Genomic DNA, 19,658 nt, shown 5'->3' with positions numbered 1-19,658 from the left:
TTATTCTTTCTATTCTACTATCTAACTTGATTTATATTTACATATTAGAAGATCTGAATTTGGCATGTTTACGACGAGTTATTTTCACTTTATCTTTGTCTCCGGGAACAGTCCGTTTGCCAAAATTAGTTGACAAGAATTTTTTTCTCAGCCATTCTTAACCCTCTCTGTAGAAAAATGACATGCTCTAGCATGCGATATCATTAAGCACTGAAATCATTAATTCTTATAATGTATGATGACTTCCTTTAGCTTTTAGTCAGAGAGTATTCATGTTTAACTCACAGTTGCTTTCAAAGTTTAAATACGCGCATGTAATTGGATGTTCACGTGCAGACTACCAACAATTAGCATTAAAAATTATTTGTACCAGCTGTTTCCCTTGCGGACAGAACAGATTCAATTTATTTCGCCATTTTACCTTTATTATTGTAATGATGCATACTGTGTTTACGTATATTCAATGTTTATAACACCAAGACTCAGACAAATATGGACTTTCAATACAATATAAGCGTCAAAGCATATAGAGAATGTGATTAAAGAATTTAATGCTTCTTTTTGTAATGTTATTAGGTTGCAAACCCAATGATTGAAGTGCACCTTCTCACCAGCCCAGAAGTCGGCACTATTGTATTTGCTTGTTTTACCCATTTCCATTCTAAATTTTATGTGTCTTATTTATAAATTAACTGTTTACTCTGACTGTTTGCAAAACTTTAAATTGTTCGAAATACTAAAAATGTTGTACATAGTTATCAAAGGTACCAAGATTATAATTTAGTACGCCAGACGCGCGTTTCGTCTACATAAGACTCATCAGTAACGCTCATATCAAAATATTTATAAAGCCAAACAAGTACAAAGTTAAAGAGCATTGAGGATCAAAATTCAAAAAAGTTGTGCCAAATACGGCTAAGGTAATCTATGCCTGGGATAAGAAAATCCTTAGTTTTTCGTAAAATTCAATGTTTTGTAAACAGGAAATTTATAAAAATGACCACATTACTGATATTCATGTCAACACCAAAATGTTGACAACTGGGCCGGTGATACCCTCGGGGACGAAACGTCCACCAGCAGTGGCATCGACCCAGTGGTGTAAATAGTTATCAAAGGTACCAGGATTATAATTTATTACGCCAGACGCGCGTTTCGTCTACATAAGACTCATCAGTGACGCTCATATCAAAATATTTATAAAGCCAAACAAGTACAAAGTTAAAGAGCATTGAGTATCCAAAATTCAAAAAAGTTGTGCCAAATACGGCTAAGGTAATCTATGCCTGGGATAAGAAAATCCTTAGTTTTTCGTAAAATTCAATGTTTTGTAAACAGGAAATTTATAAAAATGACCACATTATTGATATTCATGTCAACACCGAAATGTTGACTACTGGGCTGGTGATACCCTCGGGGACGAAACGTCCACCAGCAGTGGCATCGACCTGTACCCTAGAAATAGATTAGCTTAACTGTAGTTGGCAAACTCTTTTGGAAGTTTTGACCCTCAGTCCTCTTCAACTTCGTACTTCATTTGGCCTTTTAACTTGTGAGAGTCTTTTTCATGCGAAATGCGGGTCTGGCGTACAAAATTATAAGCCTGGTATCTTTAATGAGTTGTTTAATGTAAAGATGTGTGCCTACATTCAATTCTTTAACAATACTATACAATTAAAAAATTCTTATCATTACATCTGCATGCTATAAACATAAAATTAAGAGTTAAATCTGGCCTTTTGTTTTTTTAGTTGGATTGTTTTTAGCGTTGGTTGTTATTGATAGCACGTTCAGGTATTGGTGTTGCATGTTTAACGGAAATAAATGTAACAATAGGAATACCCCGTGGCCAATCAAAATGATGTAATCGTAAAAAACTTCTAGCCATGTAATTATATTGTATAACACATAATCAAAAAGTACTTGTATTTAGAACTTAGTATATAGGACGCCCCAGCTCCGCCCATATTTGAATCTATTAAGATGTATTATCACGGCATATCGTGTGACGTCATGATGATATTTTTGAGGATTCAAATGTGGGCGAGAAGGAAGTGCCCTCTGAAATGCATGAAAACTATAAGATTACTTCGAATTGAAATGTTAAGTCATAGGAAGAATAAATTATGAATTTTATTCATAAATTCATTCAATGGTACTTGAAAGCGACGGTACATGTTATATTATCCACCCCACAACAAAATATCGGGATCTGCATATACTGGGAACGGTATATCTATGTATGCCAATGTATCTGTTCCTGGCCTAAGTAATGTGAAATTTGAAAAGGGCATATCTGATAGACAGAACATTGAAGTTATATTCAAACAGATATATAACAGATATATAACACTTACATTATTATACTTAATCTTAATGCTAGCAAGTTAAAGGTTTGGTTTGCTTTATTGCTTTGTTTGTAGTTATGTTGCTTGCTTTGTTTGTAGTAATGTTTGCTCAAAAATAGGTCGTGCAAAGAAAAATGTTTGAAATGAAAAGAGAAACAAAACCAAAACACATAACAAACTACAAAACAATCTCATATGAATGATCTTGTGTTATTTTTGCAGGGCATATTTCAAAGACCAAAATAAAATGATTCATTGTAGACATTAAAACCAGTCGTCAAGGGATCAATCGCAATGACAATATGATTATCCTTTCATAATAATTAACCTTTTATCCAATTTAATCTGTGGATGTATAGTATCTATCCTTTGGCAAATACTGTGACCTGCTTCATGGATAATAACAATAATGTAGAGTGTATTCTTAAATTGGTAAAACGGAGAAAAGGTACTTTGCTTTAAATATTCTAGTCTTTTTTGTTTGTTTGTATGTGTGTGTGTTGTAATGTGTCTTGTACTTTTTAAAGTTTTTTCAATGAATAGAAATGTTCTTTGCTGAAAGAGAGGAGAACGATACCAAAGGCATAATCAAACTAATAATTCGAGAACGATATCAAAGGCCTAATCAAACTCATCAGTTGAGAACGATATGAAAGGCCTAATCAAACTCATAAGTCGAGAACGATACCAAAGGCCTAATCAAACTCATAAGTTTAGAACGATATCAAAGGCCTAATCAAACTCATAAGTCGAGAACGATGGCAAAGGCCTAATCAAACTCATAAGTCGAGAACGATGGCAAAGGCCTAATCAAACTCATAAGTCGAGAACGATACCAAAGGCATAATCAAACTCATAAGTCGAGAACGATACCAAAGGCTTAATCAAACTCATAAGTCGAGAACGATACCAAAGGCCTAATCAAACTCATAAGTCGAGAACGATGGCAAAGGCCTAATCAAACTCATAAGTCGAGAACGATGGCAAAGGCCTAATCAAACTCATAAGTCGAGAACGATACCAAAGGCCTAATCAAACTCATAAGTCGAGAACGATGGCAAAGGCCTAATCAAACTCATAAGTCGAGAACGATACCAAAGGCCTAATCAAACTCATAAGTCGAGAACGATACCAAAGGCCTAATCAAACTCATAAGTCGAGAACGATACCAAAGGCCTAATCAAACTCATAAGTCGAGAACGATACCAAAGGCCTAATCAAACTCATAAGTCGAGAACGATACCAAAGGCCTAATCAAACTCATAAGTCGAGAACGATACCAAAGGCCTAATCAAACTCATAAGTCGAGAACGATACCAAAGGCCTAATCAAACTCATAAGTCGAGAACGATACCAAAGGCCTAATCAAACTCATAAGTCGAGAACGATACCAAAGGCCTAATCAAACTCATAAGTCGAGAACGATACCAAAGGCCTAATCAAACTCATAAGTCGAGAACGATACCAAAGGCCTAATCAAACTCATAAGTCGAGAACGATACCAAAGGCCTAATCAAACTCATAAGTCGAGAACGATACCAAAGGCCTAATCAAACTCATAAGTCGAGAACGATACCAAAGGCCTAATCAAACTCATAAGTCGAGAACGATACCAAAGGCCTAATCAAACTCATAAGTCGAGAACGATACCAAAGGCCTAATCAAACTCATAAGTCGAGAACGATACCAAAGGCCTAATCAAACTCATAAGTCGAGAACGATACCAAAGGCCTAATCAAACTCATAAGTCGAGAACGATACCAAAGGCCTAATCAAACTCATAAGTCGAGAACGATACCAAAGGCCTAATCAAACTCATAAGTCGAGAACGATGGCAAAGGCCTAATCAAACTCATAAGTCGAGAACGATACCAAAGGCCTAATCAAACTCATAAGTCGAGAACGATACCAAAGGCCTAATCAAACTCATAAGTCGAGAACGATACCAAAGGCCTAATCAAGCTCATAAGTCGAGAACAATGCCAAATGCTTAATCAAACTCATCAGTCGAGAACGATACCAAAGGCTTAATCAAACTCATTAGTCGAGACGTGATAATCTGATAGGCCGGTCGTAGCAACACTTCATTTTGGATTATGGGATTTATTCACTATATGGGATGGCCTTCTATTTGGGGAACATGATGAATATCTTAAAACTTTTGAAGTTGACAGGTAAAATTTGTAATTGAGTTCTATATATAGGTTTGATTAACCTCTGCGTGAAGAAATACAATACAAATAAAAAACAAACAAAAAAAAAACAAAAAAAAACAAAAAAAAACAAAAAAATATCAACAAAAAATAACTAACTGAAGGTTTGTAGCAGACAGATTAACAAATGATATAATGGTTGTTAATATTCGACTCTAATTTCCCCACCCACTAGGAGAGTGCGTAATAGCAGAAATAACATGGGACAACCTTTGAAATGCATAAAGATATAACCAAGTCAGGCCGAACATAGTTATCAAAGGTACCATGATTATAATCAAGTACGTCAGACGACCGTTTCGTCTACATAAGACTCATCAGTGACTTCATATCAAAATATTTATAAAGCCAAACAAGTACAAAGTTGAAGAGCATTGAGGATCCAAAATTCCAAAAAGTTGTGCCAAATACGGCTAAGGCAATATATGCCTGGGGTAAGAACATTCTTAGTTTTTTGAATTTAATATGAACCTCAAGATAGATCAATTTTCATAAAACGAACATACCACATCTCCAAATCTTTATATATTTGAAATAGAGATATAATATATAACTGAGGTATAACAGTCACATATTCATGTTATTTACTGAGGTATAACAGTCACATATTCATGTTATTTCTTATTTACTGAGGTATAACAGTCACATATTCATGTTATTTACTGAGGTATAACAGTCACATATTCATGTTATTTCTTATTTACTGAGGTATAACAGTCACATATTCATGTTATTTCTTATTTACTGAGGTATAACAGTCACATATTCATGTTATTTCTTATCTATACTGAGGTATAACAGTCACATATTCATGTTATTTCTTATCTATACTGAGGTATAACAGTCACATGTTCATGTTATTTCTTATTTACTGAGGTATAACAGTCACATATTCATGTTATTTCTTATCTATACTGAGGTATAACAGTCACATATTCATGTTATTTCTTATTTACTGAGGTATAACAGTCACATATTCATGTTATTTACTGAGGTATAACAGTCACATATTCATGTTATTTCTTATTTAATGAGGTATAACAGTCACATATTCATGTTATTTCTTATTTTCTATATTTCTTTAATGCAGAACCGATAGAATGTTTTTTATCAAACAAGATCTTGCTTCACACCTTTAATAAGAGAAGTGGAAGCACAACACAGTGGGAGTTTATTTTATTTAATACATCTACAAGCAAAAACACGAAAAAAGATAAATGAAACAGAACAAAATCGCCACGACCAATAATTAACACGAAGTGACAAAACCAATTATAGAGTAGAAAATCATCAATTATCATAACGGTCATATCTCACAGTAGAAATTCTTATTAAACTTTCACCAACTGACGAAGAAAACCTTTTAAAAGACACGACTACAGACAGTGCATTTCCTGTAAGTATCGAATTCTACTGCCCAACAATTGTAAATAAATCGGAGAATTTCCAAAGAAACACAAAAAATTACAAGGAGTTATTTTTGTTGAACTGATCTGTGCATGTTGTTTGGTTAAATGATTTACTGGTAGAGACAAATATACACGATTTTCAATTTTGTTTCCGCTCAGATTTCATTCACATTAATGGAAATAACAATATGCATCAAGGATAAAACTTAATATGGCTTGTGTGTCAAAAAAACTTAATATTAAAGTTGATATAAATAAGAAGATGTGGTATGATTGCCAATGAGACAACTATTTCTATTCAAGTTTTCCATAAAAGATAAAAAAAAAAAAAATTTAAAAATCACTACAACTTGTGTTTCACTTATTGTAACTTCAAAATAATTAGGTTTTTCTTTCTAAATCTGCTGTTCAATATCGGAGCATTACTCGGCATGGGCAAATTGATGGTTTTCGTCACTATAGTGAAGTAAGAACTGTTAACACAAATGGAAAGGAATTGAGGTTCTTATTAATTCAAAAAATTTGAAATGTGGTATGATTGTAAATATGTCAATTGCCTACAAAAGACAAAAGAACAAACGTTTACAAATACAGATTACTGTACTTAAAACAATGAACGAAGACAATTATGGCAGACAAAAACAAAACATAAACCATAACCAATGTCTCACAAGCTTGGAACGGTCACAGATAGAATGTGACAGAATAAACATGTTTATAAGTGCTAAACTTTCTCAAAAAAAAGGAAAAGATTATAAACAGCGTAAAAATATAGCAATTTGTAAAAATCGTTTGAAATTGGGAAAGACTCCTCAGATCGGTATGAAATACAAACAACAACTACCAAAGGTAAAAGTATCAAAAAGCACCGAAGTAACTGAGCACTAAAGATTTAGAATCCATTGGATTTAGGAATAAAGGCTATAAAATAAAGAATGGAAATGGGGAATGTGTCAAAGAGACAACAACCCGACCATAGAACAGACAACAGCAGAAGGTCACCAACAGGTCTTCAATGTAGCGAGAAATTCCCGCACCCGAAGGCGTCCTTCAGCTGGCCCCTAAACAATTATATATACTAGTTCAGTGATAATGAACGCCATACTAAACTTCAAATTGTACACAAGAAACTAAAATTAAAAATAATACAAGACTACAAGACTAACAAAGGCCAGAGGCTCCTGACTTGGGACAGGCGCAAAAAAGCGGCGAGATTAAACATGTTGCTTACTTCTACGTATTTGCTCTGATTTGGGGGGGGGGGGGTCCGTCATTGGCAATCATACTACATCTTATTTCTGTAAGGATTTAAGTTTAAGACATCATCTTACTGTATAAATTCATAAAAGTAGTATCTGAATAGCTACATATGTTAAGTTATTGGTATGAAACATTGTAAATAAAACCAATGTTAGTACCAAACAGACAAGATTTAAAGATTTTACCGTATAGAGGAATGGGCTTCGATTTAAACAAAAAATATAAAATGTGATATGGTTTTTTTTTCAAACACTTAAAAATGCCAAATGGTGGAATAAATTTTTCTATGAGCAGCTTAATGTCAAGTCATTCGAGTTTGCAATCGTGTAACCTTCAGTTTGACATTAGCAGAGATACGTTACGCCTATTCTAATACTGCTAACAATTGTCCCATACAAAGCCGAAAGACAAAAAAAAAAAAAAAAAAAAGACCAAACAAAATCGTTTTATACTTAAGGAATGACTGTAATATTTTTTTCTGTCTATGAAGAAATAACATCAAAAATGTGGTGTACACTGAATAACGCGCGTAGCGAGTTATTTTAAAGTGTGCACCACATTTTTTATGTTATATCGAATAGACAGACAAAATATTACAGTTATTTCTTATAATTTAATTCTAAATTCTTACATCCAAAGTTAAATTATTCTTGTATATGTTTCTGCCCTGTACCAAGTCAGGAATATGGCCATTGTTATCTTATAGTTCGTTTCTGTGTGTATTACATTATAACGTTGTATCGTTTGTTTTCTCTTATTTTTTTAGCGTAAATTCACATTGCGATAAGACGTGTCACGGTACTTGTCTATCCCAAATTCATGTATTTGGTTTTGATGTTATATATATATGTTATATTTGTTATTCTCGTGGGATTTTGTCTATGTGTGTTACATTTTAGTGTTATGTTGTTGTTCTCCTCTTATATTTAATGCGTTTCCCTCGGTTTTAGTTTGTTACCCCGATTTTGTTTTTTGTCCATGGATTTATGAGTTTTGAACAGCGGCCGGTATACTACTGTTGCTTTTATTTGTATTTATAGGTTAGTTAACATCGAGTCCTATGGCTATCGGCATTCTTTAGATGTCATCTCGATGGTTAATTCATGCTACACTCTAAAAAAATAAAAAAAAATACGCAAAATTAATGTGAATTAACACAATCAACTTGAATAAAACACCTATCAATTTATTCATACAAAGTAATTACAACGGTTTTGATTGCAGTAGAAAATTCTGATACCAGGAGCATCTATCTTTAACTTATTATTTTAAAAAGGCGTTATAGGTTCAACATTTTTTTCAATTATCTTATAAGAACAATTAGAAGGCACTGTTCTTTTTTTCAAACTTATTATATCGGATTGTCATTTGTACAACGAGAAACAGAATGTTTTCTCTTTAGATGTTTATCTCTTTTATTTTCATGTAAAACCATTTTTCTATTACCATTGTAATTCTAGACATCTAGAGAAAAAAAAATGTAATTGAGCCGCAAAATCGGAAATTCAATCAAATAGAAAACCACAAGAGTAAAGGAGAAAAACTACTGCACTTAGACAGCGTTAGATCGTACCTTCCCCTGTGTTTTAAAGCTGTTTACATGAACAAAAGCTACAAGACATCCCATCAAAATCACGTGATATCAGACAGCGACTATATGTTTGTTTTTGATAACTGAAGGAAACTGTTGACTTCTTGTTAGAAGTATTTGCAGAGTGAATTCCCTAGCTACAACGGCTTCTGTCATCAATCGACCTGTAAATGGATTAATTTAGTTATTAAAGTCTCTTAGGGGAAAGAAGTCAAGCCAAATTCAAGTGTTTTCACACAATTAGCGACACAATTTTTATTGAAAGGATTGGAGACGGCTTAAAAAATCGTGTATATCTTAAACAGTAAAAAAATGCCTAGTTTTAGATTGGTTATTTGGTGTTGATTAACAAAATTATGGAGAGAGTAGACTTCCCAGTAATAATGAATTACTAAATTACATATAATATTTATAAGTATAAAAAAGAAGATGTGGTATGATTGCCAATGAGACAACTATCCACAAAAGACCAAAATGACACAGACACTAACAACTATAGGTCACCGTACGGCCTTCAACAATGAGCAAAGCCCATACCGCATAGTAAGCTATAAGATCTATTATGTAAAAAAAAATAGAATCCATTCTTTCACAAAAGACCATTTGTATTCCTATTTAGTAGAAAATTATTTGGACAAATTATTAGTCATCTTGTCAGAATGTTTTTAAAGTTCGTACACGCAGACGCACACAACACACTTAAATTTAGCTTGTCACAAATCTGGAGTCAATTTCACAAAAAAACTTACGCCTAAGATTGGTCGAAAGTATATTGATTTGTTCATGACTTTAGCATGTTAAGACCAATCTTAGTCAAAAAAAAATTTTTTGTGAAATCGACTCCTGATATTAAATAGTGCAATGATAGTTAACAAAGAGTGAAGACCAATCAGATTGACAGTGTCTTGAAGTTGTCCGCCATGGAGGAAGACGAGGTCTAAGCTGACGAAAAGTTTAATTGTGTGGGCTTTTTATAAATGTGCCTTTTTTATTTACCAAACAACGACTTTTCTGTATAAAACTTTTCGAAATAAATTCAATCTTGAAATTTTACATAAACTACGCACATGATCTATCTTGAAGTTCATGTTTCAGCCGATCACAATCAATCTCTGATCAGAATAGCCTTGACATTTTGTTTAATACTACAAGGCAACCGTGAAATCGTGGGCTGTAGAAGTTGATTATAATGAAATATAATAGTAATACCACGTTTATTGTGTACTATCATACTACGCACTTCTACCACAGATTATTGTTCCTTTTATTTCAGAATTCTGACTGTTTCTGCATTGGCATAAAACATATAGAAACTAAAATCACAAAAATACTGAACTCCGAGGAAAATTCTAAACGGCAAAAACATCAAACGAATGGATAATAACTGTCATATTCCTGACTTGGTACAGGCATTTTCTTATGAATAAAATTGTGGATTAACCCTCTTTTTATAGCTAGCTAAACCTCTCACTTGTATGACAGTCGAATCAAATTCCGTAATATTGACAATAATGTGTAAACAACAACAAAAAACAGACATAATAGGTAAAAATGTCACAATAGGTGTACAGCAGTCAACATTGTTTTATACTCTTAATCACTATAAAAACAAACAGATATGTATCAAAGAAGCACAAAAAAACATACAGGCAAAGCACATCAGCCAAAAATAAAAGACAAGAATATTTTTTTTTACAATAGCACAATAATAGGATGTAAAAGTACAGAGTCACGTCATATGTATCAAAGAAACACAAGAAGGTATATAATGAAAGCACAAATAAGACGACAATTACTTTATAAAAGTTATTCATCATGATATTGTCGACTAAGATGAATGTGTGCAGTAGTATATTTATATAATTCAATTTTTGAAGTCTTTTGCTGCAGATTTTGTGCAACAATAAAAACATCTGTTTTACAAAGTTAGCGATACTTTCAGGATAAGTACTTAGTGGTAAGGCCAATTTTTCCAGTCTTCATTTCGCACACAGCGTCAGTATCTAATAAAGTTATGAATGGAAATTGGGAATGTGTCATAGAGACAACAACTCGACCAAAGAGCAGAAAACACACCAAGGCCACAAATGGGTCTTCAATATGTAGCGAGAAAATCCCATACCTGGAGGCGGGCTTCAACTAGCCCCTAAACAAAAATGTGTACTAGTACAGTGATAATAGACGTCATACTGAACTCCGAAAAATATAAATGAACTAAAATTAAAATTCCTACAAGACTAACAAAGGCCAGGGTCTCCTGATTAGGACAGGCGCAAAAATGCATAAAAACCCCACTTTACAAATCCTACTGGTAGATGAATATTCTAGTATATGTCATTATGGTATTGTTCTATTATAAATTTGATTATACTTTGAACGACAAACGACAAAATTATTTTACTCGCGTAGTGGTATTAACCATATATGGATTCTTAGAAATTCTAAAGAACTTCTGATAATTTTAAATCTCGATCTGTTTCTGAAATTAAATTCTTACATAACTTTTGATTTTTAACCCTGCATACCACCATCCCCCATGTGAAATTATAATGGTTTTAAATACACATGGAATGACAAAATTTCTTCCTATGTCACATGTGACGTTTACATTTTCTGACGCCCAACACGCGAAACAAGGAATGTGTTTTAAATTTGATAGATGCTTTTTGTGGTTTTTTTTTGTAAATGTTTGTTTGTTTTTTGAGATTGTAACACTGTGATGACTGCTGTAACCTTATTTTGACTATTTTACTGATTTGTCACGCATCGTTGTAAATATAACGGAATTTAATATGACTATCATACAAGTGAGAGGTTTAGCGATATATAACCAGGTTCAATACCCCATTTTCTACATTGAAAATGCCTGTACCAAGTCAGGAATATGACAGTTGTTGTCCATTCGCTTGATGTGTTCTATCATTTGATTTTGCCATTTTATTAGGGATTTTCCGTTTTGAATTTTCCTCGGAGTTCAGTATTTTTGTGATTTTACTTTTTAATATAAAAACAACGTTTTTCTTCGCTATATGTTGCTGTTAAGTGTATTCAGATACAAAATTGACAATTTTACATGTTTTTGTCAAAGTTTTATCGGAAGATGTTTCCTTTCAACAGAATTTTGGTATTTGGTTATGGGTGGGTCCTATTTTGGGTAAATGTGACAAATTTGCTAAAAGCTGTAAAAATTGACTTTTGGGGGTACATTAAAGTATTTTTAATATAACATTGTTAAACCCTTACAGTACACACATAGATATATATAAAACTTTGCTATAAAATAAGGATTGAAGAAGGTTTGGAAATGACCTTGGAATGAAATAACTTCAGGGGTTTTTCAAATCTCTATTAGGACGACATATTTGAACTATGAATATGTGAAAGCACCAAGTCTTCCACTTTCTGTTTTGGTGGCATTCGTGAGTTACAGACTAGGCTGTTTTGACATTATTTAAAATGTATTTGGAACCATTAAATCAATTCAGTTGGACATATTTTACATATACGCCTTACATGATACTTTCATGGGAATATATTCAACGAACATATTTTATAAGTTTTCGTTGACAGGTCTAAATGTCTTATTTTTTATAACAGCATCTAGTTTAATAACCCATTAAAAGCACGGGAAGCTAAGTGGTTCTAATAAATGTTTTAGATAAATAAATGTAAATGAGATAATTTGTAAAGGTCATATAACTGTCTTGGGCGTAGACATGTTTTTCATCAAACAACTACCTTTATGTGTCTATAAGATAAAATTGAGAAAGGAAATAGGGAATGTGGCAAAGCGACAACAGCCCGACCATAGAGCAGACGTTTTGAACTAATTTCAATTTGGAAATTTACATAAACTACGCTCTGGAACTCTATCTTGAATCAAGGAGTGTTCTTGTTTCAGCCACTCATAATTAATTTCTGATCAAATAACCTTGAAGGTTTAACTTCAAGACTACCGAGAAAACATGAAATCTTAAACACGAAGCTATGAATAAAAGTTAAGATTTTATGAGTTTTGAAAATGGCTCTGGCGTGAAATAAATTCAGGGGAAATTTATTTCATATTACTATTAGAACGACCTGTTTGTTCTGTGTACAAGACGACCTATTTGTACTCTTTACTTGTGAAAGTACCAATTATTCCACTTGAGGTTTACATGGGAATCAATACTAACATGCAACTCTGCTTTACAAACCTTTAGCATGTATGTTGATCAATTCAGTTGGACATGTCTTACATATGTACGCCTTATATGATCTTTTCATGGGAATGCATTAACGGACACTATATATTTCATAAGTTGTCGTTGACAGTGTAATAACACATTGATGTTACGAAAATACTCAGTGGCTCGAAATAAATGTTTTAGATAAATAATTGTAAAAGAAAACAATTTGTTATGGTCGATTACTGAATGTTCTTGAAAGACAATAATATATAGATGTTTGGGTTGGGTTTTTTTTTGGCTTCGTTTTACAAAAATGACTGTCTGCTTATAGCCAATTATAACTTCGATTTTCTGTGTTTCTTAATATTCGAAACAAAAACAAAAAATATTCTTAAAGGCACGCTGGAAAAATTGGAATATTTTCTTAAATAATAATGCTGAGAAGTCATGATTGCCAATGGAAATCATGGCCCCGGTTGTTAGTTCTCAAATCAGAGGCGTAGAGATATTATTTCATCAATCGCTTACCCTGTCTTTGAAAACCTCTAAATTTAAGACGGAGGTAGGCCCATGTCTGATGTTTATTGAAATGGTTGCAACCAGAGGTCAAAATCCATTTCTGTACTGATAGCGGCTTTGATTAGTGTTAATTTTATATTCACTTATACGCACGCAGCTCAGTAACTAAGTAGTTTTCTTTATTTTTCATTGATTCATTCAGGAATGACTAAAACACAAAGGTTCCAACTAAATAAGACAAAGTATTCGCTATTCGTCATATGGCTTCTAAAATCTCTTCGTGTTTATCTATCCCTTGCTGTCAATTGTTTGGGTGTTAATGTTCTCGATGAAGGTATACAGATAATTCAGTGCTTCGGAACGGTACTGAATTTATTAATGAAAATAACACTGACTATCAAGTTTTTGATTAGTAATAAAAGGATTCAGTGGTTAACCGCCAAACATGAAGACTTTTTCATTTTTGGTATTTCAATTTTTTAAATACGGATTATTTTACCTCCAGAGTTCTTATTACAAGCGGGATATTACATTCGAATTTTCACTGTTGTTTACAAAGCTTTACATTTAGCGACGATCCATATAAACTCGTTGGTCCTTTAAATCAATTTACTTCTCAAGGAAATTAATTTAACAAGGAAGCAGATCTTTAAACATTAATTCGTTTTTCAGAGCTTTTTTTTAAATTAATTTTAATGATAAAATTATAAATTTAGGCGACAACACGTACCGTTTACCGATGTTCGAATCTGGTTAATCGTTACAGAACAGACCAAACCAAGGTAACAAACTAAAACTGAGCGGCGAATTACATGAACGCGAAAAGGAGAAAGAGCGGGGCGTCGACGGGTAAGCATCTCCTGAGTAAGCATGCATTACTCGAGATGCGAATCTAAACTTATTCCAATAGACACCAGGTAACGGATACAATTTAGTGCTATCCTAGACCATCTTACGGCATTGTATAAGGTCGTGCTTTTCTCGAACTGTTTATTCCAAGTGGGTTTAAAAGTTTTCTTCTGAAGCACATATAAGACATGACAGGTTTAAAGGCATTTATTGCAACAATGAATGGAAGTAATTTAATTTTGGATGTAAAGCGTCTTCTGATTGACTGATGTTGTTTTGTTTATCAGCTCATGGACATAATTTTGTCATGTGACATTGACGTCATCAATGTTTTTTCATGGTTTACTCCTTTTTAAAATGGAATTTAGATTTAAATTATAAGAAATTACTGTAATAGTTTTTCTATCTATTCGAAATAACATAAAAAATGTGGTGCACACTATAAAATAACCCACTACGCAGGTTATTCAGTGTGTACCACATTTTTTTTTATGTTATTTCTTCATAGACAGAAGAATATTACAGTCACTCCTTAAATAAAAAGACTCTACTTCTACTTCTACTTCTTCTATATGGTTAATCTGCAGTCGAAAATTGTAATGTTAATAAAATAGAAACAGCAAAACAATAGTTTAACTTATAAATGATTTCAGAATGTCACTTCTTTTAAAACAATGAATTTTTTTTTTGTAGCAATTGCACTTATGTTATTGAAAAAGAAAATAGAAAACAATAGTCTAAGAATGATAAGCACAGTGAATTTTAAATTAACATAAACTTATGTACAAGTCAAGTTCATGCATAATCCTTTTTCTTTATTTCAATATTAAAAAAAAAAATAATAATATCAACTAATTGAATGAATTCTCTTATTGATTTTAAAAAACTATTCAATTATGAAATAATAATGACCAATAATGTACTGAAATTTTGTTATAACTGTTGTAGGCCGGCTACAAGTTATTTTTCACTTGAAATGAATATTTGTATACTGCATTGCATTTAAGACCTATTGGTGACCTTCTGCTGTTGTCTATTCTATGGTCGGGTTGTTGTCTCTTTGACACATTCCCCATTTCCATTCTCAATTTTATACCGCATACGGTATATTTTTGCTATATGTGGTGTAGTTCCGTCGAAAATGAACTTTTTAATAGAAGGGTTGAGTTTGGGCGAGCAGTTTCGACTGTTGGGACGAAATCGGAGAAGTGGCGAAATATTCACTGCACTCGCAAGATTTGTCTGAATTCCCGCCATAATTACTTCCCCTACAGGAAGTATCTTTTCCTTCCCAACCATGTCAACAAAGTCAAAGTGCAGGTGCTTTATGTGTGTCTGACGAACCGATAGAAAATAACTCCCCACATGTTTTATCATTATAAGCAATAAAAAATATCTGAAAAGATGACATCCAAAGAAACCAAAGAAAACATTAAGGTAACAATAATGCAGCAGTATATAGCTGTTAGTGTTAGATGATTTATACATGACAAGAAAATTCATCCACATATTTGCTTTGAATATGGTCAAGTGACCACTCTGTTCATCTGAAAGATACCTTATAAATGGATAAACCCTTTCAGATTATGTTAATTGGTCTGTAGGAATTTCAGATACAAGCCTAGATCTTCTTCGTTTATATGTCAAGGATTTGTATATAGTTAAACTTAGATACAAATCCTTGGTTTTGTATTTTTCTCCAGCATCTGAGCACACACAGTATGCTGTGTTTATAAAAACGATAACAGGTAAAAGAAGTGCATGTGACAATTGAATTCAGAATAAAATGGTGTATACCAGCCTCCACCATACACATAAAAGTCCAAAGAATGCATATACAACAAATAAGTGTAAATGTAATCCTTACAGTATTTCTCAAGTTATGTTTGTTTTATTGAAAACTTAATAAAGCTTGATAAATATAAGAATGATCCTTTCTGTAACATTATTAGGGGAATGAAAGCAATGTTTTATAAGAAGAGTGTGACGGTCATTTTTGCATATACACACATGTATGAATTAATTAATGACAGCAGGCACTCATGTTTGCCTTTGAACACTCAACAATTTGTGTTCAATACATCCTGCATATTTTTATACAAATCAATATTTACTCATTGACACTAGCATTATACTAAACCTCACTGATATTTGACTTATTGTTCTATACATGTATGAAAGGACCCTAGCATACATGTACATCAAAGAGACAACTACATAAAAATGTACATGTAACAACACAAGATTCCAAAATCAAATAAGATGCAGACAAAATGGTCTCCAACACTGCAGTGGAGTTATGCTCCTTGAGTATGTGTAAAAGCCCACACTGGAATTTGAAGGGTTTAAATCATAATATGTTGCATTTTTTGTTGAAAACTGTCCTCATTGTTGAATGTGGTACAGTCATTTATGATTTATAGTTGTTAATTACATGTAGTATGTCATATGGACTTGTGGAGAGTTGTCTCATTGGCAATCATACAACATCTTATTTTTAAGTTAAGAGTTTTTTTAAATGACCATCTTCATCTCTTCCCTGCCTCCCAACAAATGTGAAAATAAGGATATGTGGTATGATGACAAATAAGACAACCATTCACAAGGGTCCAACTGACATGAATTTGAGGAATTCTTTATAAATGAATGATTGCCGATACAAAAAATAAACAAGCATTCAATTAATGTGGACTTATAACAATTATAGGATATATGAAACCTTTAAAAAATTATTGCTTTCATTTATTATTGTGATTTTGTCAATTAAGACTATATTGCGAATTTATTTTTTGCGATATTGAGAAAAATCCTGTTTTAATCATTTAAAAAAAAAATGTGAGTTTAAATTATTGCGATTATTAACCTGTCACAATTTTCACAATAATGAAAACATTTCAATAATTTCTGAATTTACAGTTCATGTACATGTATTAGAAAAAATAAAAACAAGATTTTCAGCTGTCTTTTCTAAGGGTATCTGTACAAAATTTATTATATGATGCAATACAAAAGTGCTAATTCTAATACATGTACATGTATCATGGGACTTTCAATAATTATGGAATTATTTTGTATCAACACATGTTTTATGTGACTAATTAGCTACTTCAAATTTTTGAAAGATATACAACTGTTCAATGAATTTGTAGTTCTAATTCCCTTGCGATTTCAAATTAAGTCTTGTTTCTATGTAGACGAAACGAGCGTCTGGCGTACTAAATTATAATCCTGGTACCTTTGATAACTATTCTATTCTTGAAGTTAAAATATCAAATGATATTAAATAACATGTAAGGTTAAAGAATAAAACACTTAAGATGATATAGCAATACAAATTTTTGTAATATTCAAAAGAGAAATAATATTGAGTTCGCTTGTATAAGATGATGGTACTATTGTAGTGCACTTTACAATTCAGCTTAAAAATTGTGATGTTATTTATATGATTTTGATCAAATTTTGTAATTTTATATAAAAATTTATATTAAAAGTAGAAAATACATGTACATGTAGATAGAAATTTAACGAAAAAAGTAAGGAAGGGTAAAAGAAGGTCTACAATTTTTTTTAACTGAAATTACTGTAATAAGAGAATAAAATATAGGGTAAATCTGATAAATTATTGATTAAAAGTAAAAAGAACCACAAGCTGAGTTGAGTAAGGGGTGAAATGAGGAGACTGTAGTGGTATAGTTCCTTAAGCTAAAATGAGTTTCAGGTACACCAAAAAATGAGGAGAAAATTGATAATTAAATGTTTTTGAAAAGCATTTATTTCTTGAACTTTTGTTTAAAGTTTTTTTTTAATTATTTTGCTAACAAGGATGATGTTGAAGTAAATGTAAGTATGAATATATGGGGCTTGTAATTTTTTTGACTTGGTTTGCATAATTTATTTCTACACAATGTATATATAATATACTCAATGTTGTCTGTTTTATTTTAAACTGTTATTAAAAAGAACAACTTATATCATGTAACATATTCAAGAGTCATACTATCAATTTGTTATAATCATATTACACAGTCATACCATAAACCTGTAATCACATTACAGTGAATTGTTTTACATTGTCATATCAGATCTTTTATAGCTGATAATGCAATATGGGCTTTACTCATTGTTGAAGGCTGTACAGTGACCTATAGTTGTTAATGTCTGTGTCATTTTGGTCTCTTGTGGACAGTTGTCTCATTGGCAATCATACCACATCTTTTTTATATACACAATAAACATGTCATCACATTAAACAGTCATACCATACACCTGTTATCACATCACACAATCAACCTGTTTTCACATTACACCGTCATACCATAAACCTGTTATCACATCACAAAGTAAAACTGTCAATCTGTTATCACAAAACACAGTCATACCATAAAACTGTTATCACATCAGACAGTAATACTGTCAACCTGTTATCACATTATATAGTCATGCCATAAACTTGTTATCACATCACTCACACAGTCATACTGTCAATCTGTTATCACACTACATTCATACCATAGACATGTTATCACATCACATAGTCATACTGTCAACATGTTATCATATTACACAATCATACCATAAACTTGTTATCATATCACACAGTCATACCATAAACTTGCTATCACACTACACAGTCACACCATGAACCTGTAACCACAATTACAAAGTCACACCATGAACCTGTAACCACAATTACAAAGTCACACCATGAACCTGTTACCACATTACAAAGTCACACCATGAACCTGTTACCACATTACAAAGTCACACCATGAACCTGTAACCACAATTACAAAGTCACACCATGAACCTGTAACCACAATTACAAAGTCACACCATGAACCTGTTACCACATTACAAAGTCACACCATGAACCTGTTACCACATTACAATGTCACACCATGAACCTGTAACCACAATTACAAAGTCCCACCATGAACCTGTTACCACATTACACAGTCATACTGTCAACTTGTTACCACATTACAAAGTCCCACCATGAACCTGTTACCACATTACAAAGTCCCACCATGAACCTGTTACCACATTACACAGTCATACTGTCAACCTGTTACCACATTACAAAGTCCCACCATGAACCTGTTACCACATTACAAAGTCCCACCATAAACCTGTTACCACATTACAAAGTCCCACCATGAACCTGTTACCACATTACAAAGTCACACAATGAACCTGTTATCACATTACAAAGTCCCACCATGAACCTGTTACCACATTACAAAGTCCCACCATAAACCTGTTACCACATTACAAAGTCCCACCATGAACCTGTTACCACA

General features: G+C 32.6%; 1 protein-coding gene across 13 annotated transcripts in view; it reads left to right on the top strand.

Moving 5' to 3' along the window:
• Nucleotides 1–15,635: 15,635 nt before the first annotated feature.
• LOC139521926 (myosin heavy chain, clone 203-like) overlaps nucleotides 15,636–19,658 on the top strand; it is a 39,750-nt gene continuing 35,727 nt past the window's right edge. For 12 of the 13 annotated variants that reach the window (XM_071315797.1, XM_071315776.1, XM_071315800.1 and 9 more), the window contains exon 1: nucleotides 15,636–15,795. In XM_071315797.1, the coding sequence (XP_071171898.1) occupies nucleotides 15,763–15,795 (33 nt within the window). In that variant the 5' untranslated portion in view covers nucleotides 15,636–15,762. Of the gene's footprint in view, nucleotides 15,796–18,180; nucleotides 18,199–19,658 lie in introns of all 13 variants that reach the window. The other variant, XM_071315758.1, reaches the window with a different exon arrangement.

This window comes from Mytilus edulis, chromosome 1 (genome assembly GCF_963676685.1).
Source record: "Mytilus edulis chromosome 1, xbMytEdul2.2, whole genome shotgun sequence".
Classification (NCBI taxonomy): domain Eukaryota; kingdom Metazoa; phylum Mollusca; class Bivalvia; order Mytilida; family Mytilidae; genus Mytilus; species Mytilus edulis.
This window is presented reverse-complemented; position numbering and strand designations above follow the sequence as displayed.